This window comes from Cyclopterus lumpus, chromosome 15 (assembly GCF_009769545.1).
Source record: "Cyclopterus lumpus isolate fCycLum1 chromosome 15, fCycLum1.pri, whole genome shotgun sequence".
NCBI classification, from domain to species: Eukaryota; Metazoa; Chordata; class Actinopteri; order Perciformes; family Cyclopteridae; genus Cyclopterus; species Cyclopterus lumpus.
This window is the reverse complement of record NC_046980.1, coordinates 17,649,077-17,673,673: the sequence shown is the minus strand read 5'-3', so window position 1 is coordinate 17,673,673 and position 24,597 is coordinate 17,649,077. Positions and strand designations below refer to the sequence as shown.

The window sequence follows — 24,597 nt, the reverse complement described above, 5'->3', positions numbered from 1 at the left end:
AAATCTTCAGCAGAATGTGGTCATATGAACGGTTCATTGTGTCATTATGTTTTTTATTACAAAAGGTCTGTACAACAAAACTAAAATACATATAACCATTTATCTCAATGACAAAGTGGAAACCAATAATTCTGTTCAATAATCCCCTTTTTAAAAATATTTTTGAAAGATCAGATAATATTGGGGATTTCCGACAAACAACCCTTTCGGTTGACATGACACTGTACAGGAACAGATCAGAGAACATCGAGCGAGCGTGAAAATGACCTAGCCAGTGAATAACTGAGCAGCAGTCGGCATGGATACGTTGTCCTCGCTCACATTCTCTTTGGCTTTAAGCCAGCATGCTCAGCTAATTCTGTAGAAATGAGTCAACAAAATCTCACAGCAGAGGATTGTATGTAGTCATGTACGGTGGTCTTGAAATAAGTCGATCCTACATTTCCCATGCCGAGTTGGGATATAGAAACCAGCCATGGAAAAGAGGCACTATGGTGCAGAAAGAAGGCCCTCAGTCTTATAACGCTCATATAGAATGATTGCTGAGGTACATACTGAGATCGCAGTCAGCCAGGGTCTTAACAGTTGTTAAAGGAGTATGTCAACATTATGAAAGCACCTGAAGTCACTTTTCCTAAAGAGATCCTTGTTTGTACAAAAATATTCATACTCACGGTTGTAATACTACAGCATCGACACTGCACTGAATAAGAGCGCTTCCTTCCGTACAAGGAAACAATGCTTTAACTGCAGTATTAAGGTGGAATTTCTATACAGTGTCTTGTTAAACGAGATTTGTGTCCAATGCCCCGACTCAAGTCAGTATTCGCATCATAACATTAAAGTTCTGCAGTCAAGTTGAGGCGATGGATTGTTTTTTTTAAACAAAGTTTAGATATCTATATATAGATAGAGATAGCTATCTGATGTCAACCCCGTTTGGCACACTCAGGTTTGTTACCCATAGAAGGATCAAGTCAACAATTGTGGCATTTAAAAAATAGGTGACACGAATTAATCCCATTAAGGATGTTAACGGTTATGTTTTTTAAATGGTGCTGCATTTCTGTGTGTGCACATGAAAACTGACAGCAGTACGTCAAAGGTGAGAAATAAAATTTCCATCAGATTGTCATCATTTTAACAGTTTGCGCATCAAGTGCCAGATCAGGTCTTCATTAGGAAACCTTACATGCAAAACTGATGTCATAGTAAATGATCATGCCGTCGGCCTGGAAACCTTCCCAGTAAAACAGTAAATCATAAATATCTTATGTTTTACATGTGACCCAGCTACATGATCCCGTTTGGGAGACAGTCCTACAAGATGTCAAACAAAACATGTAGAAGAAAACAAAATCCAGCGTTCCTTCTCCATCTTGCAGTGAACTCCCAACAGCATGTCAGTATATCAACACATGATGGTATATTCAATTAATTTACATATACATGTAAATTCATTTTCTTCAGGCAAATCAATTTCATGTGCATACAAAACCACTACGTGTTAAAAAAAAAAAAAAAAAAAAAGTACATGCCGTTGCACAAACTAAACCAGGCTAAAAATACAAGTCATAAAAAAAAAAAAAAAAATATGTACATTTCCAAAAGTCAATAAGCGTCTCCCCACCCATTTACAAACCCCAGATATGCGCGCGCACACACCGACACACGCTTGTGCACAAGTTGCTCACACTGGAACATTCAGACAAACAAATGTCTCTTTGGCTGGTGTGAAGCTGTGGCACCTCGCAGGTTGTGTGTGTGCACATGTAAATACACATTTTCCACAAAAAAAAAAACTCACACAAAAAAATAACGGCATAGAAAATAGGTTCTTATGATAGATGTTGCGATACATTTCCTATGCATTTGCGAATATATATATATTTATATACCAAAACATACTGTACAAGGGTCAGCCCTTGATTGTGTGTGTGTAGATGCATTTTAAAGTCACATTCCCAAGTGTAATGTGAAACTCTGTAGGAAGGCATCAATAAATAGAGATGTATGCAAGTCTGTCTCTGGGTCTGCTGCAGGAAACGGCTCCGTCCGTCAGTCACTCTTTGAGTTTTGTGCTGCGTCCAAATTGACCACCTGGAGCTCCGTCAGGTTACTGCTGCTGCCGCTCGACTGCGGACCAATCACCATCTGGAACACAACATGGCTACGTCAGGAGGCGGTACAGGGTCCAACATGCAGCCAATCACGAGTCATCACAACAACCAGCAGATGTAAATACTGCTACACTACATGCTGTTTATCAAAGAGTGGTTTAATATTGGAATAGATTCAGATTTCTTTTTTTTTTCTGTGCATAATTGACTTATGAAATTATATTCTCTAGAGTGCAACCATTGGAATGGATGACCTTTTTTTATAATCTTAAATTCTATGTGATTTTTCCAATTGCATATAATAAGAATAACTACATATTTTAAACCAACTAACAGAAAGTAATTCCCAACGATTTTCTTCATAAGACTGGACTTTAAAAGTAAATAATAAAAACAAGTTTTGATTCTCATGCACTACAGTGTATTTTGCTGAAAGTCACAGGTGAAAACAGGCTGCCAGCTGATCATTCACATTCATCCCAGAGGGCAACAGGTGACAACCCTGTGGCCTCGGTGTGCCAGTGCTCTGTTAGGATGCATTAGTGCGGTCACGTGGCATGCTGGTTGCAAAGGGAATATGAGAGTTTCACTTGTAAAATGCAGATCTTGCCGTACTGGGTGTAGCTGCACCGCAGAGACGGGGATCTGCATCGTGCCTGGAGGTGCTGTGAGGAACACCTGAGGGACGGCACCTATGGGAGGGGGAACAAATGTTTTTCCATTGGTAAACTCTGGCATTATGTTTATTTGAAATGATGCACAAATTGCATATTAATCCACATTAGTTTTTTTTTCAGCCCGAGTCTCACCTGAGTCTTGGGCCTGTGCGTGGGACACCTGCATGGCCGAGGTGCCCTGGGAGAAGGCGTTGAGCACAGCCAGTCCCCCGTCAGTCAGCGTCGGCGTGGAGGCGTACATCACCGTGTGCGGGCTGGGGTACATCATGTGACCCGCAACAGACGTCGGCAATGACGAGGTGACGATGGTTGCCGGGAGACTTACCGTCGCTGGAAAGAGAGCAGGGGAGTGAGGAGGAGGGTAGAGAAAGAAAGCAAACGCAACACTGCGGACAAGAGGAGTGTACACATGTTGGCCAGCAGATGGCGCTGAGCATGCATCTGAAGTCAACTGCTCACTCCTACTTATGTGGTGGCACAATAACACCTTTCTGGAGGACACAACTCAGTCCAAACAAGACCAGAATAAAAAGGTAGAAAAATACAGCACATTTTTAAAGGATATCGTTAAAAAAAACCGACTAATGTCAGACACAAAGTGGGACATAATCTTCGCCCATTGAGAAACTTCAGAAATGCTACTGTATGTCAGTATTACATGACATGAATGTTGGTTACTGTACGGAAACTATTTCCCACCGTCTGGAGCACCAATGTGCATCGTTTGTCCATCGGAAATGGAGCGACAGATTCTCATCCAGAGAGGACAACGGGGTCTTTCTTCAGAGAGAAGAAGTGACCTACCGGTGGAGTTTGTGGAGGTGTGGCAGATGTCGAGGCCGCTGTCGGAGATGGACTGGGCGTTGTGGTGGACCTGGATAGCCTGGAGCTGCTGGGAAAGCCCTGGTCCTGAAGACACACAGGGGGCATACAGCCAACTACAGTAAATCATCAAACACTCGCACAGGGAATAGTGGTAGTTGCCGTAGGAGTGTGGGGACTGCAACAATGGGGGGTGCCACATGGTCGCTCTGGCGGTAGAAGCATTTGCAGTACCATCAGCGGAGGCAGAGGAAGTTGCCGTGCAAGTAGAATAATCCTATAATTAGGTGCATGCTTAGTAGTCCTAGCGGAAGAGGTGGCATTAGCAGTACTAGCAGCAGCAGCGGCGGCTTTATCGTGATGTGATTTGTGTAAGCAGGCAGTCGTGGCAGAGCGCGTCACCTGTGAGGGAGACAGCAGCAGGGAAGCGGAAGACAGCCTGCTGTCCCTGCATCGGCTGCGGGGCGGCAGCCAGGGCCTGGCCATGCTGCCCCTGAAGGGCCAGGGAGTGCTGCTGCAGCTGGCTCAGAGGAATGGTGGGGGTGCCAGGGGGGAGAGTAGTGCCTGCTGGAGGGTCACACACACAGAGGGGGATGAGACTATGCTAAAGGTTACTCCAGATTAAAAAAGTGCTAATAAATGAATCGTACACAGGTTTATACATGGCCGCTTAGCCAAGTGGCTGTATTGAGTGGTTGGCTGGCACATTGACATATACAATCATTCAACTGCATGTTTTGTTTCATAGTCGATTATCAACTTGTCGTCTTTGACCACATGGCAGGCATTTCAAATCAGAACATGACTCTGGAGTTACGCCACCACATTTGGTCACATGCTCCATAAACAGTTGCTTCAGTAGGCTGGGCTGGCCCTTTCAAGCTGTCAGCTGAGGAGGTTTTAGTGTGGGAGGGTGTGTTGTTCCACCTGGCACTGCTGCTATGTGCCAGACAGGTGGTGACGAGGAGAGAGGGAGAGAGCAACGGAGGGGGAGGGAGGGGGACAGACAAGGTTGCAGGAGAAAGATGGAGAAAGAAAAGGAGGGAAAAAGGGACAGAGGCACTGCCTGGCTGTCCTTCAGTTGTCAGACACATGAAGCCCACTAATTGCCACTGTGTGTTATTTAGATTTTATTTGTCTGTTCAGCTGTGGCAGCACGCAGACAACAGACACAATGCAGTTAGCGGCATTATTGCCAGTCCTTAAACTATACAACACTGACGAGTACTGGGCCCTTTTTAGGCTTCACATTTGCAACACACTCTTGTTCACAACATCATCATATACTGTAGAAAACATTGCACCATCAGCATTCAAGTGTCGACCAGCCTTTACCAATTGTTCTCGTCGTGGACAGTCCCAATAAAAGCTCCAGCGCACTGATCTTCTCGTACAGATGAGTTACATATGAATTAAATTATCGTGAAATTATAATATTCTTCAGGTCTTTGGGGGAAATCGTGACCTCTTGGCATCTCCACGCTCTACTCTGACGTCCCGGGTATTTCCCCAGCACATCCAAAGGAAGCGTACTGGGGGGGGGGAAGCCAATTTAGGAACACCTAAAGATCCCAAATCAGAGCCTGCTGCCCCAACGTCCTCATTGAGTTGGTGCAGTAGAGGTCCCTTGTGTTTAAGAGTGTGTCTGTGGAGTCCCCCTTAATGAAGGGTCACGGCTAGTTCAGGCCCGCTGTGTCACAAAGCTCCTGCTCCATAAAGTATACAATTAAAATTTCAGCCACCGACCCTTCGTTGAATATTCATGGGTAATTATGGGCCATGTTCATCTTCCCTCATTGCCAGGTCTATTGTGTCCCTCTCACCTAATTATTCCTGTTCCCCAAGTGACAATCAAAGGCAGAGCCAGTCACCAAGAGACGTGGCTTTCCTGGATACTAAGGGCTTTGTAAAAACCCAAGACCGCCGAGTGTTGATGACTGGCTATGAAGGGCCGTTACGTAAACGGCTTGAAAAGCGAGCAGGGCCCGACCACTTCAAGACAGCTGAGGTCACGGCACACCGCCATTCAAATTCTAATGAGCGAATAAGCTAGACAACACAGTGACATTAACAAAACCCAGAAGGTCTGCAGAGGCATCGATTCAATTCTTAAGCATAAAGGTTCGGATTAACCAGGAGAAAAATAATGCAGAATGTTAACAGAGCTATGGATGTTGAGGTAAAAGCAACCCCATACGGTTGCTCTGCTACGTACCGGGCATGAACGTGAAGCCACTGGGTAGCTGCATGACCCCCGCGGAGCCGCCGGTGGTCTTGAGGACGGTACCGTTTGCACAGATGTTGCCGCTGGCCGAGACGGGTGCCAGGTAGTTGGTGATGGGAAACGAAGGGCCGCTGCTCACCTGCATGGTGGTGGAGGTGGTGGGTACTGTGCACTGGGCGCTGCTTGTACCGCCCGGTAGGCTGGCTACCGTAAACGTTGGCTTCAGTGTATCCTGTGAGAGAAAACATACACTTTGATTAGAAAGACAGGGGTGGGGGGGACGGGGGGGCGATGTTTGATGAAGCTAAAATCAGTACTGGATTCTGTCAAGGAGGAAGACAACGTGTAGGGGAACGCTAGCGATTTCCATAAAGTTGAGGAACTTGCAAGAGACGTTTTGTTTTTTACTTTAAAAGAATGGTGAAAATCAGCAAAAGAGATATCCATACGTTTTATCCCTAGTATAGGTCATGATTCAACGGCTCATACAATTCCCATAATGCAACTCAATAGCGCCGTCCCTGACTGGTCAATGCAAACATCTTTCGATAAGATAAAAACCTTATTCATCCCTTGTTGAATAAGGAACATTGTTGCATTACAATATGCAAATATGTAGAGTGCATATAAACCAAATATAAACAATATAGGTTATTAATAACTTGCAAAAGTCTGTAATAACCCTGATGACATCGCCAGTTAATAGTATTTTCAACTTATCCCGGTGACTGCAAAAGCAATACCAGAAGATTCACATGAGAACACCTAAAACAACACAATTAATAGGGCTTTTTTAAGCATTAGGAGTAGGCTTTAATCCTTGGATACTTGCATGTGTGACTATTAAAACACACTGTGGTTCTATAGAGGAAGGGCAAATTACATAAACAAGGTAGAGAAACGGTCTGAGACCCCTCTAATTGCAGCCACATGGAAATTAATGTGCGGTGCAGGAAGGGTCTCAAAAGTTGCATTCAGGACGGAGAAAGTCTCGTCAGCCGCCATCACTGAATGTAGGAAATTCAGTATAGAGTTGAGATCCAAGCACTGTTCAATACAACTCTATTGTAGAGTAACAAAAACATGATTTTTGCACGCGTTGCTGAGTTACTGAGAGCAGCTAACTGACCACATAACATGAAATCAGACAGATGAGATGCTCACATAAACCTAAAATCAATGGGGGTGAGATGTTTCTCGTTCCAATATAAATAGAGGCAGAGTATCACCGAAGGTTTCATTTAATAAGGGGTGTGATCACGAATACATATGCTGTGGGTACAGAGGATATCGTAATGGACTGTCATTTAATAAAAGGTTCCTCCACATGTGGCCAACTAAAAAAATACAGCCTTTTTCTTTGGAATTTTAATTTGTAGGATGCAACCAGTATCCTTTGCAGTCCTCTGTATCCCATAATGCATTACGATCTCTCAAATCCCAGATTGAGTATCCAAGATGATTTCCTCAGGTTCATCTTGTTTTGAGCTTTGAGACCTCATGTATTGAAGTACAATTTTACAACTCGCGCTATCAACCCCTCTACTTGTGAAATCAGTTTCACCAGTAAAAGAAAAAGAAAAGATATATATTATATATATATATATATTTTACACTGAAGCTAGACCATATTGTTTGTGGATAAAATGCAAGGACAAAGCCTTTTAGGACCTTATGAAGGACAACACCTTTCAGGACCTTATGAAGGACAAACCCTTTCAGGACCTTGTGGAGGACAAACCCTTTTAAGGCCTTGTCCTTTTTGGAGGATCCAGCCACTCGAATTGGGATACAGCTATTGCGTCATACACTTAAAGCACGTGATGTCGGTGTAACGGATGAGCCGAGTGAATTAGGCTTATACACAGCCATGTGCTACAACAGACTCAAGATGAGCAAGCAAGCAAGCGATCAAGGTGTGTGTTGCATCCTATATGCTTGAATTTCTTAAAAGGCACATTAATTATCAATAACAGCAAGGTAGCGTAGAAGCAGAGCCGAGCAACCTCTGTGAGCAGAGCACTATTGTTTTTTGTGTGACTGATTACATGGGTGGGGGGTGGATAATTCAGCACGGACTCCACTGATAAGACCTTCCAAACACGTACGTAAGATGCAAATATGTCAGTGGAGCAAACTACTGGAAGGATTAGCTCCCAGTCTTTAGCCACATCCCAGTCTTCTTTTAATACCAAAGGATAATCTGCTAGTATGGTTCACTGCAATGATGAAACAGAAGTTGTTGGTTTCTCATTTTATTTGTTGAAGTAAAAACAAACTGCAAGATGAACAAATGATCAATTGTGTTTTCTGGCCCTCATGACGTGCGGATGGTGGATGAGGGGTTTTAGTTTGACAAAACCCAAAGCTACACAGTTAGTAAACTCGTCTGCAGCTCAGATCCAGGACCTGCCAAGGGGCTGACAGTCCAAGGTCCTTTACCTCTTTAGTTAAACAGCAGCTGGAAAGTCAAAGAGGGAGGGCCACGCGGAGGACTCGCAGTTGTTCTGCCCTTTCAACCAAGAGAGAAAATGGAATAAATTCACCCAAGAACAATATGTAATCCATTCACTGACCAACTATCAGTTCACCATAGAGCGATTGCTGACAGTCAGGCCGTCACCGCGTCTTCATTCTCCCGGGAGACTTTATAAAATTGTTGACTGAAGTGAGATTTGTTTCAATAAAGTTCACTAGAACTCAAGACAAACTTACTCCACATGGGTGCAGGGGTACAGATAACAGAGGAAGAGGCCAGCGGGTAACCAAGCAGAACAACAATCAGTGAAGAGTCACGAAAGCGAACCTTGTTCGTCACAGTGGCGTTGTAGCGAGTCACACTTTTTAGTCACAGCAGCAGCAGAGTGTGTGCGTCTGCGTGCGGCAGGCGAAGCAAAGTCAGGTTTGGGGACAGGATTGGGGCCAGAGTACAAACAGCTGAGGGTACAGACAGCTGGCGGGGAACCTGAGCCCCTCTGAGGGGGAATTAACTCTTTCCAGGCCAGCTGAGGCAGCAGGAGGCCACGTGAGTGAAAAGACAGCAGCCGCCTGACTCTTCGTGGATTCAGTATGAGCCCAATCTCGAGTGCTGCGGAGATGCTTCAATGTGTACCATCGTGAAATATGACAATATGGCTCGTAGTGCTGAAACTTTTCATCCTTACAGCGTTCAATAGAGAAATAAACGGCTGATTTTGTTCAGCATGGGACGATATGAAACAATGATACTGGACAAAATAGTTGCAATTCACGACATTATTATTATTGAAATGTGTTCAAACTCATAAAATGGCCCTTTGACACACTGGAATCCCCTTACATTTCATTAAGAAACAAATACTTTCATTGCATCACTTGTAGAGCTTCTTTTTTTTTAGTGACATCCCTTTTAGTGAAAAGGGGGATCTTAGTAATCCTTAGTGAATCTTATATAGGGTAAACATAAGGTCCCCCTGCTTAAAAAAAGGATGGAGATTTTATTTATATATATATATATATACACACACACACACACACACACACACACACACACACACACACACACACACACACACACACACACACACACACACACACACACACACACACACACACACACACACACACACACACACACACACACACACACACACACACACACACACACACACACACACACACACACACACACACACACACATATATATACACACATATATATATATATATACATACACACATATATATATATATACACACATATATACATATACATATATATACATATATATATATATATATATATATATATATATATACACACATATATATATATATACATATATATACACATATATATACATACATATATATATATATATATATACATATATATATATATATATATATATATATATGGTTTGTTTGTATCAGCCTGAGAGGTAAAACAATGCAAAACTGGTTTAGATTTCTATAAGTTGTATCACAGATGTTTATAAATCAAGTACTACTACTGCTACTGCTCGCCTCCACAAAAACAAAAACAGGGCCCGTCCTGGGGAAACACGCCACTTTGTATAAGGAGGTACCAGAACGTGACAAATGAGGCCACAATTTATCGTTGTGCGGCTGGAGGGTTGAGTCTACTGGAATAAGCAATGAATCCTCTGGACTCATTGCACAGCCACTGAGTGAACCCTCCATGACATGCCAAGTAATACATTTTTACAAGAGAGGGACATTATTTTACTCCAGCAACAGAGAGATCTCAAATATCATACATCCTACCCCTCATATCAAAAGAATCCGGAGATAGAAGACATTAGATAGAGACACCAGCGATCTGATTTACACAATCAATAATTATAGGGTTCTTTGGTTTGGTATTGGTGCAACAAAAACACGAAAGTGATGAGATGTTTTCTTATACCGCTGTAAAAGTCCTTTCAATATGCTGCTTTCCAAATGATGGGAGTTAGTAAGGGTTCTATACATGGTAAAATACTAAAAGCCTCCATTGCCCCGCGCACATTCACAGACATCCCACGATAGACCCCATTTTAAAGTAACAGGAAATGAGAGAGTAATTCAAAAGAGGAGGACACGAATGATTCCCTCTTCACAAGGGATTAATCCTTCCAAATTAAAGGTGACAACTGGTAGGCTCGTCCAGTGTTGGTCGGAGAGCCCATTGTGCAGTTTACTGGTGGCTGGCCCTCGTCTAATCTCCCATTTGCTGGCTCCCATCTCCCCGTCTGTCACTCTGCCAGCAACATGGAATTCGCAGCTCCATTTGGGACTGCTAAAAAAGGCAAGGCAGCCCAAGTGGAGGAGGTGCAGCCAATGGCGGCTGACCTGTCCAGTTGCTTGCTGTAAAATAAGGGGGTGGAATGGGGGCAGGGGGGTTGCTTTCCTCCCCTCTGACACAGCCAACATGCTGCTCTCCCTGCAGACACCATCAGAATCCCTCCGACAACACGGCCTCGCTCTATGTGCAGTCTGTTTAGGAGCACCCTTGTGATAAGAGTACATATCTCACAAGTAAATTAACTTTCCATTATCTCAGTGATTCGCTCTCGTCACCTACTTCACGCCACTGCTCTGCCCTTACGACAGGGAGGCAGATTAAAACAAAATCAAACGCTTTCTTTTCAAGTACAGTTCTCCATTATCCAAATTAATTATCAAATTACTTTCAGTTCCCTCGGAGGACCAATTCCACTTCACACACACATTTATATGCCCACAATAATGTTGAATAAAGAGGCTGTCAAATGTGTCGCAAAGGAAAACAAACATGTCAGCTGTTGGTCTGGACAGTGTACTCCACTGCAGCGACGAAAAGAGTTGTGCCAACGAGCAGGGAAGAAACAAACAGGCTTCACCAAGATTACAACAGCAATAGCACCGAAAGTCAGAGCAGCATGGAAGGGAAGAGAACGAGATGGAGTAAGGGAGGAAAGGAGAGATAGTGAGAGAGGGATGAGACTGGGGAAAACCAGAGGAGACTGTGAGATACTGAGAATTCGGTCCTAAGCTAGATCCTCTAAGCAAACATGAGTTGTGGGATTTGCCATCCCCTTCCAAAAATAACCGCAAAAGCATTAAATAAAAACATCTGTACTGTAGATACATAGAATATCAAGAATGAGCCACAGACACCAGAACTGTCCAAAGATCTGCTGGGGGTACGCCACAATAATTACAAATGTACCCTCTTTATGTAGTGTTGGCATTCATTTGTTGGTGTAACCCCCTTTTCCCTTGGCCTTCCTCATTCACCTCTACGTCAGACATTACATTTCCCAGAATGCATTTCTAAAGCCCTCAGAGAACAAGTCTCAAACTTGTCGTCTTCAACTGTTGCTGCTGTTGTTGTTGTTGTTGGGTGCTTAATGTGTGCTGCGAGAGCAATAACAAAGACAAGGTTTTCCAGTCACGCAATGTCATAGTATTCTAAACACTGCAATCAGCTCGACTGAAGATGCTCTAAATGGAATAATGCATGGATTTTGAGTCGATGCCAAACAATGCTTCTAGAAAGACGCCACGTTGCTCTTCGTTGTGACATCTCTTACAGCGAGATGACATTTTGCCAGCTCAGTTGTCAATACCTGATTTAGGCCTGGTGACATTGGCCCAAGAACCACTTCACGCCAGCTAGATATGCATCAGAACAATCAGCAGATGATAATGTGTTGGGCTGTCGTCCCTGACCAAAGATATTTTAGTCAACTAAATAGAAAACAATACAGTGAAAGCAATGACTGCCTGTGCAGTCATTGCTCGACACCGGAGTCTCCCACACGAGCTGCTAGCTTAACAGCTGCAAGTACAAACAATGGCCGTGTTCGTTGTTTACGTTCATGATAATAATGTTTTGGGGGGGGTAGCTTTGGAGGGAGGCCCGCTAGCTACTTCCATTGGAGAAGAGGAGAAGAGAGAGCAACCCTGGGCTAAGCTTTAACGTTGGCTCATTCTTAAGATTACCAACCCAAGCTTTAAATCTTGTGTTTTTCAGAGATGCGCTCATAACTTTCTTGGGATTAGTAATTCAGCATGAACAAAAAGCAATAACAGAATGTAAGTTTATAATCTAGTCAGCCCTGATAATGTAACTTGCAGCCTTTGTAGTCTCAAACTTTAACAAACAATCAAAGCTATCAACTATGAAATTAAGACATTGTCGAGCTATATGAACCATGAAGATCCATTACACAGCTTAAAATGTACTCAGAAAAATAAACTCATTTTGAGATTTAAGATTTCCAAGTTGAAATCCAAAAGGAAACTGTTGATCCTTTATTGGACAGCCCAAGTGAAATGACTTGTGTCTTGAGCCAATTCATCCATGATGTCTTGAACATTGTGGGATGACTTTGTTGGTCTTTTATTTTAGCGGATTAACACCTAACGCATTAATTCACAGTGGGGTTATTGGATACATGTTCAGCAGCCACAGCAATTGCTGAAATATAATATTGCAGTTTTGATCTCCAGATGCTAGATATAAGATCGGTACTCAGTATTGGCAGATACGTTGGGTTCATAAGAAGCATCAGGGGTCAAGTCTTTTCTTGAAAAACATAAATCAAAAAGGGCTTCGGCCAGTTGTCTGTGATATACGAACAAAAAACACAGCACTTATCTTCCAACCCTTTTTCTTTTGCTTCTCCAAAATGTCCTTTACTCTCCTCACCACCCCCACCATTGCAAACTCCAAACTGTTTAGACTAGCTTGCACTGTATGTATGACATACTACACTCTTGATGAATAGTGTCCAGACGCTGCAGAGGTGCAGGCAGCGACCACGCACCGGACCTACTGCGCAGAAATTAAATCCCCACAAACTGAGGCTCCCGTAGCCACCTGCCGCTTTCGAACCGTAACCGTGCTGCTCCTGGCATGGATCACACCATGACAATTTCTAGGGTGGCCCTCGGTTCACAGGGTTCACAAGGCCCACGCTGTTCTCCCACACTCATAATTGCAGCGGGGGGCAAAGGTCACAGCGTCACTGACAGCCACCTAAATAGAAGTTACATGAAACGGGGCGTAAAATATCACTCAAATGTTTTCAGTCCAGCCGCTCATATCTACATCCTTACCTCCCCTCCATATCACTAAATGAAAGGGGGGAAGGGTTGTGGGGGTGGGGGGGAATCACAGGACTCCAAAGACAGCTGCAGCTTATAAGGAATGTGAGGGGCCTCAGCCAAGAGAGCAGGCAGGGAAACCATACCATATATGGCAACAGAGGCAGAATCTAATTTTTATCAATGAGCAGAGCGGGCATGAGAGTGGCTTAACATGCGAAGGTTGATCTCCCATCCTTGACGGTGTATGGTACGTGTTAGTTAGTGCCTTGTGAAAACAGCACGCAGGCACAACAGGCCGGCAAGTGTCCGTCATCAAAGGGCCGCTGAAGCTGTGTAAACAGCGAGCGGAGGGAGTCTCGGCTTCCAGCACCTGAGGTGTGGACAGTGAAGCGTGTCCGCTTATGAATTTATCGCTTCGCTTCAAGATCTCAAAGACCTGAGGTTTAAAAACCCTTGCAGTAATGTAGTTGAACATACGGGGACCCAATACTGCAGCTTCTCATTGTGGATGAAAGGAGGTCACACAGCGAGCTAACAATGCTCGTGAGGATTTTAGAGTAGAAACTTGGTTTTATTTAATACTCCTCATCCTATATTCAACTTATTCCTGTCCCGAAAATATTGAGACGGTTAGCAAGTTTGAAAACGGCACAAAATGTCTGACGTTCAACTATTTTCAGAAATGTAAGTTCTGTTAACAATCGACAGTGTTTCGTCCCTGAACACGAGGCAGCTCTGTCACAGAATAAAAGATAAACACCAAAGTCCTCCATGCAGCAGTGTTGCGTGTTTCTCATCCTAACACAACCCAGACCTGCTGTGATTTATCTTCCAGAGTGTTACGAGGCTTTCCTGGATGAGAGGTCAGAAAGGTTCCCTTTAGTGAGTGGGATAATACTCTACATCTTATCTGGCTCTCCCCTCACTGTAGAGCCATTTGAAAGGACTACGAAGACTTTTTGGTTTAATAAAAAAAATGACTTGGTGCTTAGGACCAAACCGCATGTCCAAAACAGAGGCCTCACATATAACAGGCAACGGTTACACACGGTTAGGACAAAGATCATTTCTCCACCGCCGCTTGCGGGTTCCATTTATTTGCTCTCCTGGCGTGCCTGTCTTGCCTTTTCTGGAGAGATGTCCTACTATATCCATTAGTGAATTTCTATGGTGCTTTATAATAAAAAACATTATTTGCTATGCAATTCACTCAACTCAAGCGCGATTGTTTCTGAAAAGCAGGGAAATAGGCTACGGGGACAGGGATACTGATGAGTGCATTTAATGGGAATTCATAGGTGCCGCTTCTCTACATTTTTTTTAATTGTTGTCTCCTTTCCACTTTTTGGATTCTAACCTTTGTGTCGCCCATGCTCTCCGACTCAGACACCTGATAGGTGAGGTCCGTCTCCTCAAAGCCCGTGGCACTCATGCGCTGGTCCGTGGAGGGGTCCGAGCGCGGCGGCGAGTCCGGCGAGTTGAGGCATGTTTGGATCAGCGCTTTGCCCGTTTCACTTGTGATCATGGGTTGGAGTTTCCGGGTGGCAAACGTGTAGACGTGACCAGTTTCACTGGCCACAAGCAGTAGAACCTGGGTTCCCGTCAGGGTGGAGAGTTCATAGGCCTGGGAAAGAGACAATAGGGAAATTAAAATATATGACAGAGGCGGGCTACAATTCAAACATCAGAAAGATAAGCTTCAAATTAGGGCTTTGATTGCCTTCATTTACAGACAAAGTAATCTCCACTGGAAAGGGAATATACAGTAAAACAATCCAAAAAGGTGAACCTATAGGAAAATATAACAGAGAGAAGAAAACAACTAGAAGCTGAAAATACCCCTGTAGTGAACTGGGTCATATAGCACAAATGAAGCTAAAATAACATGAGATAAGGCTCCCAGAATAGAGAGTGTGATATAGCTGAGAGAGCGATTGCAGCCAGGGACTGGCTTCTTGCATGAGCAGGAGAAGCTGCAAGAAACCCAGTCTTGACGGAGGACACAAGAAATCATTCTCAACACCAAGGTAGTCAACTGTTAAATGTGACACACACACACCCTAAGAAAGCAGTTTTATCTCATTTAAAAAAAAAATCTTTTATCTAAATGAGTCATAAGTTATGTGGAAGATGCTTCTGGTGCTGGTGAACACGGTACAGTCAGAGCTGGCTGATAGATGTGTCATTGTAAACCGGCGCACGGGAGGAGACGACAAATTGCATTCAAATTAAAAAAAGCTTTTATTGAGCCGTTATAAAACCATGCATTCATACCGGTCCACTATCCTCAAGCCGACTGTATTTTGTGTGTGTGTGTGTAATAATATGATGACAGAGCACAGAAAGGCCAAAGATGAGCCGCTACTGCTCTTGTGGCTAAACACTACAACACGTGCATTGAGGACCGGTGGTAAATGGACCTGTATTTGTAGAGCGCTTTTCTAGTCTTCCAACCACTTCAACACTACACGACATCATTCACACCCATTCATATACTGATGGGAGTAGTAACTAACATTACACACACACACACACACTGTAGACACAGCTACAGGATGTTGGGGTTAAGCGTCTTGCCCAAGGACACATCGACATAGGCTAGCGGAGCCGGGGATCGAACCGCTGATCCTCTGATTGAAGGATGACCTTGCTCACCACTGAGCCACAGTCGCACAGGAATCTCTAGCAGCAATTCACGTCTCCACCTGCTAATGCAGCATTACAGAAGTAGGTAATTAACTCCCCGGCTATCATCCTCTTCTACTACCATCTCCCTTGATTGGCTCAGCAGCGACAGAGGAGTCTGATTTTTGGCCAATGTCCAAGGCAGGGAAGGACTAATTTGTCACCTTAAATGTACACGGTGGCGGCACAAACTAGGACCCACAGAAGTTTTCTCTCTGCTGATTTTCTCATAAATATTCATGGTTGCAAAGTGCCAATTACTCAAGGCTGTAATTGTTTCCTGTCACACAGAACTTCCCAGTCAAACCCACACATCAAATGGGAAAAAAGGAGCATGAGAGAAAGTCATGGATGGCCGCAAACATGTAATGTAGTTGTGCAATTCAAAACCACAGCAGCATGTTTCTCAGGTGTCATCTTGGCTGTTAGAACACTAGTCGCCTTGTGACTATACAGTTGCGAGTTAAATTCCCTGGAACTACATCAACAACTTATGTTGTACTGTTGACCACTATCTATCCTTTATCTGTACGCTATTATCCTATTCAGGGTCGCATGATAACTTACATTATAGATGTCAGGTTATCATTAAGTATATAGTACGATTTTAGTTTCTGGAGTACAAGGCAGTGTTTTCAATTGCTTGTAAATAATGAGAATGTAATGGCTGCATTCCATTTAGGCCCTGATAGTGTGCATGTGGGCTCACTTGTGCAGTGTATTGAGGCACTTAAATGGAATGGAGCGACCATTTGTTATTAGTTACATCTGTGCTTTTCCTGGTATGACAATTAGAAGGTCTGCCAAGAAAACAGCCAATAGGGCATAGCTTAAATAAGCAGGGGAGGGGGGGGGGGGGGGGGGGGGGGGGGGGGGCAACATTAAATCATGCCCTTTACTGTACGAGTCAACCCAAAAAAAGCGACCACAAGTATTAACCGAGTAATCCTGTGCCTCCAATTGACGCAACATTCAGATTGTGCAATTATTTACATGCACAAAACCTAAAGAATTAGAGAACAAACAAAATGAGTCACTCAAAATTAAACTATAGGCTCATCCTAGAAACCAGTTTGAGAACGGTCTACTATGAATCTTCCCACTCCACCCACCTCTACATTTCTGCAATGGCTGACAGTGTAGGCAACGTTTCTGAAAAAAATCTCTATTCGCACTGTCAAATAGTGTTCATGTTGCCAAGAGCCTACATAACGACACCTCAGTTTCCACGACAACAGTCTGGGGTACATAAAAAAAGAAAAGGAGAAATAAAGCAGAATACACACTACGTGCACTTCAAAGTAACAAATGAACTCTTTCACCACAATGAAGAATTGTGTTTAATTAAAAAAGGTAATGACGACAATTGTCAGCAGCAACACGACAGCTAACCTCGTCTCCAAATGATCAAACTTTAGATTCCTTGATGCCAAATACTTTTTATTGTTTGTATTGTTATTGCTTCCGGGTTTGTTTATTTTGTTGTCGTTATTATTATTACTTAGCATGGCACCAATCGAGTGCTGAGTTGAGGATTTCCAGTTTAAAACAGCTTTTGGTAGCAAACTCAGTGGAGACAAGTATGACCACCACGGAGAGTTCCCTCATCTTTAATGCCAACCACTTCTCACAAAACAAGTCACCAACGGATGAGGCTGTGTCACAACGTACAGTGCAATAATGCATGCAGACAGTCCCCCGGCTCCTCTCTTCTGTTTGAGTGCTCTTTGACTGTCCTCTGATCTGGTTTCCCTGGGGTTTAGTCAGCTGTTGCCAACTACAGGCCCGCTGCTGCTCACCACCGCATGGCTGCCGCCTGCAAGCAAAGCCCTGCTTCACAATGACAGAGGGAACAGCCTGTGTGCACTGAGGGCTACTGATGGGAACTACTTCCAACAGTTTGAGGCCCATATTTGTGTGTGTGTGTGTTGAAGTGCATGAATGAGTGTGTCAGTTTATCTGGAAATATGTGTGTCAGGCCGTGTGTGTGTGTGAGATAGTTGGGGTGAGCCGTCATAAATAGAATTGTCATTTGCACAAGTCTATTTAAAGCCAATTGCCGGTCATGACTCCCTCAACCCCAGCTTGCCAGTTTGTGCCACACTTGTTTTTGTCTTTCATAAAGAAAGGAATTGGTAGCAGATGAACAACAGGTCAAACTCCTCTTAATGCAATGTAAGCCAACTATTAGATTAGAAGGACCGGTGCAATGGCTCTACTTTTCCACTGATGTTGTGATTCTGCAGCTTATTAAAGAGTAACCTCAATTCTTGAATGGGAGCATTTACAGCACTATTTTATTTATATATATATATATATATTTTACAGGCCGAATGCAGTAATGTCAAGACTGAAGTGACACATGTTACAGTCGTTAAATGAGATCAAAAAGGAGATCCCCCCCCACTCACCTTTTTCATAATACCAGTCTTCCTCTTGCTGAAAGTGGTGTAACGTCTCAACTTGTTGTCGATAAATTCCATCTTTATCTTTACGCGCCCACGTGTTTTCTTCCCCGGCTTTGCCCCCGCGACCCCTCCGGGCACCATGCCGTAACCTCCGGGAGGTATCCCCACCTCCTGCCCCGTCACCGCAGCCTCCATCTCCCCTCGCTCGCGCTTCACCCCTCTCCTGCTGTCCCCGAGTGAACCCACTGGGTCGTCGTCGTCTCCGGAGTCCGAGTCATTATCCGAACCGCTGCACAGAGGCGCGCTCTCCCTGTCCGGTTCGAACCTGGCACCGTGAGGCAGCACCACTCCCGTGTTTATCCCCACCATGTTGCCCTGGACGACGGTCTGGAGAGGGGTCACGCCAGTCCCGTTCCCCGGCCTCACGCCCCTCGAGCCCCCTGGACCGTTAGCCCCCAGCATCCCGACGGCGTCTCGCTCCCCCTGTCGCCCGTCACTCTCGCTGACCCCCGGTAAAGCTTGCCCTACTCTGATTAAAACGGGACGGATCCCGCCGCCGACAATCCCCGAACCGTGTCCCGTGTTACCTCTGCCTGAAGCTGACCCGTTTCCAGATGGTGCCGAACCGACCCGGATCGGTAACATTATATTTCGGCTGCTGAACAGTCACTAAACACCAGCTAAAAGAGCCGGAGCGCGCTGTCTCGTAAATGGCTAATAAAACGCACAGGCTAACGCGCCCGGGCCACAAAACGTAAACAAACCAGACCCGTCCGCAGGCTCGGAGCCTTCAGTAAATCACCGTGACAAACTTTTGAAAGTGATGCTACCCCCCCAAGACCCTTCAACTCGGCTCGGTTTGGTTCACCCTCCTCCTCTATTACCAAAAACTCCGAGCACTTTCTCAAAAAGGAAAACGCGAAGAGCGCCCTCGATGTCGATCCGCCATGTTACGTAGTCCGCGCTGTGAGCTGAAAACAACGCTACCGTCGGCCTGTTGGCGTCCAAGTGCTAATCTTTACTCCCCCGAAACGCAATATCAATGTCTTCGTAGTTAAGGGGCGCATAAAAACGTATATTTGTTTAACACCGTTTAAGACAGCGGAGTAATATTAGAACCCAGGAACTACTTCCCTCCTTATAAAGAGATATAATGTTTCCTTATTTGGTCCTGTCTCTCCTTATTTGGTGAGTCACAGCGTCGCCTATCGATTGGCTGAGGATTATCTGAGGAGCGCTGCCATTGGTCAATACAAACACTCATTGGAATAAATACCAAAATGGTTGCGCTACCTACAACGTCACCGTGGACAGGCAGAGAAACCAAAAAAACAAAACATTCAAATTTTTATTCCCCACAGATTGTGCTCTCATACCACAAACCATGTTTATCCAAAGCTTTCTCGCCCAAACGTCTCTTTAATGAACTTTATCGGCCGTAAGACTCGAAATAATTGTCAGAGGAATAGTTGGTTGACTTTAGATTCGGTCTTGTACTGTATCATATTGTCGCCGAGTGTGTGAGTTTAGATGCATTATACTAAAGGTAGGAGTAGTTGTAATTACCTTTAGAAAATAAAAAATAAAAGATGCAAAAGCCAACACAGTCGCGTGGCAGTGTCACTCAACCCTGTATAGTTTTCACAATAAGCCTTTGGCGCAGCAGACATTTGGCTTCAACTTGTAATTATTTGCACAGGTGTTTTTTATCAAAATGTGTTCTGTAATGAAAAAATGAAACTGTCAAAAGTCCTTGGAGGACCTATCTGACAGTGGTTGAAATGACGCTGTAAAGCATAAGGCAGGTTCAAACAAATGCCATGGTATATTCAAATCTTTTCTCAACCAAGATGTGTTGGGTTATGACTGAAATGTATATATCTGGGCCATCATTACCATGAGCACATATCACAAGTATTGAAGCTGGGCTCATGAAGACTCAGTTTGTCAGATAAGAAATGGACAACAACAAACACACACACATGTTCAGAGGCCAGTATTAGACTCCATCCTTTTTTGCAGTCCAAAAACAAGAACAACAAAAATAACATTAGCCTGTCTGCACTAGGACCACGCGGAAACTGCAGCCGCTCAAGCACATGCGCTTCAATTGCCTAAAGGCCAGCCAGTGACAACAGTCTTTGATGCTTCCCATCCAGAGCCATGCTTTGTCTCCACAACTAAATTAAATAGGCTAGAAAGCTCAGCAGTGAACCAGGGGAGCTACATGTCTTCTTAAAAAAGTGCATGCTCATCTAAAGCAGAATTAAAAATATTGGTCAAATAGCTCAGCTAGTTCAGGATCAGGGATTTTGAGATTGGGCCAGAGTAAAGGTCATGTCAAAAGGACACCTGTCTTTGAAAATGCCCCAATGATTTCTGGAAGCTGTGGGGGTCGATAGCTATAGCTAGCTGAGCCGAAACAAAAAATGTGCTCAGCTTGTTTCTCCAAAAAAAACTTAAAATCCAGTTCGGATATCCATAAGCAGCGTTAGAATCTCAGCACAGCAAAGGCAGATAGCAAAGCTTTCCATCACTCTGTGGGTGAATCATCAAGTTGTTTACACAATGTTTATTAAGTCTGCTCATGTTACGTGAGATCATGTTGGAATATCAATGTCACCTTGTAAAGATCTTTAAATCAGCAAGCCATGAATAGCATTGTTGACTTGCTGTTAGCTGATGCACAAATGCATCCAATTTAATGTCCAATGTTATTCTGTCACAACTTCTTAAATACTCTTACCCTCTGTTGTAAGCATACTTATTTAATTATAGGAGGCATACATTTCTACTGTGGCTTATTAACCCTTGTTTGCAACATATCAACACATAAATCATTGTAGCATTTCTATTACTGAAATAACTCTGGACTAAGTTAAATACAACACGCAATGTTGTTAGACATAAATAATAAGAGAAGGTACCCACAATGCATACATTATGCATTTAGGAGAATATCAATCCTCAGAAATGAGATCTTCTTAAGGGGACAACATTGTGACCGATTATAGATTGTCTGATTTACTGAATTATTCCTCTTCCGCAGGTGTGTAAGTGTCTTTGATCTTGAGGCATTTCATAGGCTGAAACCATTTCCAGTATATCTCTTATTCTTTGTCCACAGTCTGACTATCAGGTCAGGTATGGGGGCATGCGCCAAGGCAGCGCGTTGCAGCGTCCACCTTCCTACAGTACTCCCGGGGTCTCCGTATGGCCATCCTCCAGGCGGACACTCGTCCCAGCCCCATCCCACCGTAGTAACGATCAACCTGACGAAGCCACGAGGCACATGGGCGACCCCTAGGTCTCCTCCACCCAACAGGGTCTCTCAAAGAGAGAATCCTGTGGGCCGGATCAGCCTCAGGGAATCGTGCCACATGCCCGTAGTGCCGCAGCTGGCGCTCTCGTATAATGCAGGTAACATACCTGCAACATCCTGAAGGTTTCTTCCCTTTTTTCCCTGTGAAAGGTTATTTTTGGGGAGTTTTTCCTGATCCGATGTGAGGTCCTGGGACAGGGATGTCGTATGTGTACAGATTGTAAAGCCCTCTGAGGCAAATTTGTAATTTGTGATATTGGGCTATACAAAATAAACTGAATTGAATTGAATACCTCATCCGAGACTATTACTCCTAGAATTCTGTCACATAAATAGTGCATTTAGTGTTTCCTTTAAAACACACTTTAATACAAGTTTAACTTTTATTAAACAGATGAATTAACAATAACATAAATGATACATGTGCCAAACTTATCAGTACAATGAACCCCTTTTTATTTCATACTCAAAGGTTGGTTTGAATATGTGTACCATCGTTCAACAAAAAATGAATGCTACTCAAACTTAGTTACTTAATTTATTTAGTTTCATTGTATATTGTATAAAGAGGCGTAGACACCACATGGTCTGTGGGAGCTATGGAAGAGTCTTCAAGTTTGTCCCAATCCTGTTAATCTTTGTCTTTATTTATGAACGTTATCCACTTTCCAGTGTCATCTTTTTTTCGGTCTTTCATGTGTTTCTTGGCGGATTGCAGTGGCAGCTTTTAGGACCATACATCCCCCCGCCGTATGTAGAACAGGATAGTTTACATTTTACTTTGTAATAGCGTAAAGTGTAAATCTTAATTCTATAAAAAGTGTATTCTTGTCTGATTTGTACGTACTACTTCCTAGGTGGGTGCACGCTGGTGTAGTGGATAGCACTCCCTCCGGCGGGTTCTCTGGCTTTCTCCCACAGTCCAAAGATATGCAGCTTTGGGATAATATTGATTACTTATCTTTTCCCATAGGTGTGAATGTCAGTGCTAATGGTTGTCTGTCTCTATATTGGGGTGACTGTGGTCAGTGGTAAAGTAGGGTCGCCCTTCCATCAAAGGATCGGCAGTTCGATTCCCGGTGTATGAATGGATATGAATGGGTGAATGATGTCATGCAGTGTGAAAGCGCTTTGAGTGGTCGGAAGACTAGAAAAGCGCTTGATGGATAATAGATGGATTTTTACTTTCACTGTTGCATGTTAAAACAGGTGCTTTCATTTGTCACACACCAGCTGGGTGGTTTAACAGGGAGCTGTTTTTCTTCCTTGCTGTGTTTGTGTCACCGAGCTGTCATGCTGGTGATCTCGTGTCAGTTCTTGTGTCAGTCTGGGTGGCCCTCTTTACACGGTGAGTAAAGAGCTGAAGAGCGGGTTCCCATTGGAGTTCATTTAATTCTTTAGTCTGACTTTTATGAGTTTTCGACACACAAAAAACACAACGAGCAGGGACAAATGAAATAGATAATATAATCAATAATGGTAATGATGTATATACATGTGTTTGTGTGCGCGCACACACACACACACACACACACACACACACACACACACACACCCTAAGCATACATACACACATGGACATATAAACACGGTATAACTGATGAATATATAAGATTAATCTCTGTTCACGCTTTACTGATCCGTGTTAGAAATGGGGCCCAGATTTCCGTACAGGTGTCCATTTTCCCATTTATTCTGTTTATCAGATACTCATGAGAGGCAGCTTCTGATCCATTCAGAGTTGGTCGGCTCCTTCATCCACTCCAGTGCCTCAGCATGACCCCCTTAGCTGGAGGGAGAGAACCTTCAGCCACTGGGCTTGCTTCAGGCCTATTCTCTTGTTTAATATTTAGAATATAAACACACTATCATATGAGACAAACTAGAATCTGACTTGTCTTTTAGACATACTACACTATGAAGTTGTCATACCTTTTTATATACTATTATATTTTAGACTACTACATACTATGACTTTGTACAAGTATGATCTTCATATGACCTACCCATGCATTTATACTTTTATAACATTTTAGTGAGTCTTTTTTTATGACATACCATTTTTTGACATTGTGTCACAAATTATATTATGACATGTATTATAGCTTTTTACAGCATACTAAATGAGCTTATTATATCCTTACGGCATACTGTATTCTGTGATATTTCTATTGCATTCTCGAGATGAGATCTTTTATATTTCTTTGCACACTATAAATAAGAGTTGGTTATAACTTACAATTACATTTTGTTTGACATTAGGATTGTTTCCCGGCATACTCTACTCACTGAAACAAACTAATTAGTAAGACAGTATTCTGCCTGACCTGTTTTTCCATACAGAGTTCTCCCAGCATCCTCTGCTCCTCCCAGATCTCCTCTCTTTCTGATGAGCCTCCCTGTGGTTCTGCAGCAGTCACTGTGGCATCTACTGGAGGACGGAAAAGTAAAATACACATACCACTGACCATATTAGTATTTTATGACCTTTTATAATGAAGCTGACTAGGCCACTGGATTGAGAATGTTTTGTATGCTTTCAATATTCAACAACATAGCCAGTAATGAGAAAGATTCCCTACCTCGGAGGATCAGCATAGAGAGGCCGTTTGTTTGTCTCAGGTGGTCTATGTAACGTTCTTCTTGAAGTGTGACAAATAAAAACAGCCATCTTCACATGAAACACAACTGACAAGTCATAGTAAAAAGCAACCAGTGACAATACACTGATATATAACGTTTAGTTATATAATCAGCATTA

General features: G+C 43.5%; 1 protein-coding gene across 3 annotated transcripts; it reads right to left on the bottom strand.

The window, feature by feature from the left end:
• Window positions 1–32: 32 nt before the first annotated feature.
• Window positions 33–19,638, bottom strand: srfb (serum response factor b). Of its 3 annotated transcripts, none has more exons than XM_034551306.1 (8): window positions 18,518–19,638; window positions 14,779–15,045; window positions 5,835–6,075; window positions 4,022–4,186; window positions 3,602–3,706; window positions 2,930–3,127; window positions 2,736–2,812; window positions 33–2,154 (listed from the first exon to the last, which is right to left on the bottom strand). In XM_034551306.1, exons 1-8 carry the CDS (start codon window positions 19,157–19,159, stop codon window positions 2,059–2,061), a joined length of 1,791 nt encoding a protein of 596 aa, XP_034407197.1. In that variant the 5' UTR covers window positions 19,160–19,638; the 3' UTR covers window positions 33–2,058. The 3 variants fall into 3 exon arrangements, with proteins under 3 accessions (XP_034407197.1, XP_034407198.1, XP_034407199.1); XM_034551307.1 differs by having other exon boundaries at window positions 4,022–4,183; XM_034551308.1 differs by lacking the exon at window positions 4,022–4,186.
• Window positions 19,639–24,597: the final 4,959 nt, after the last annotated feature.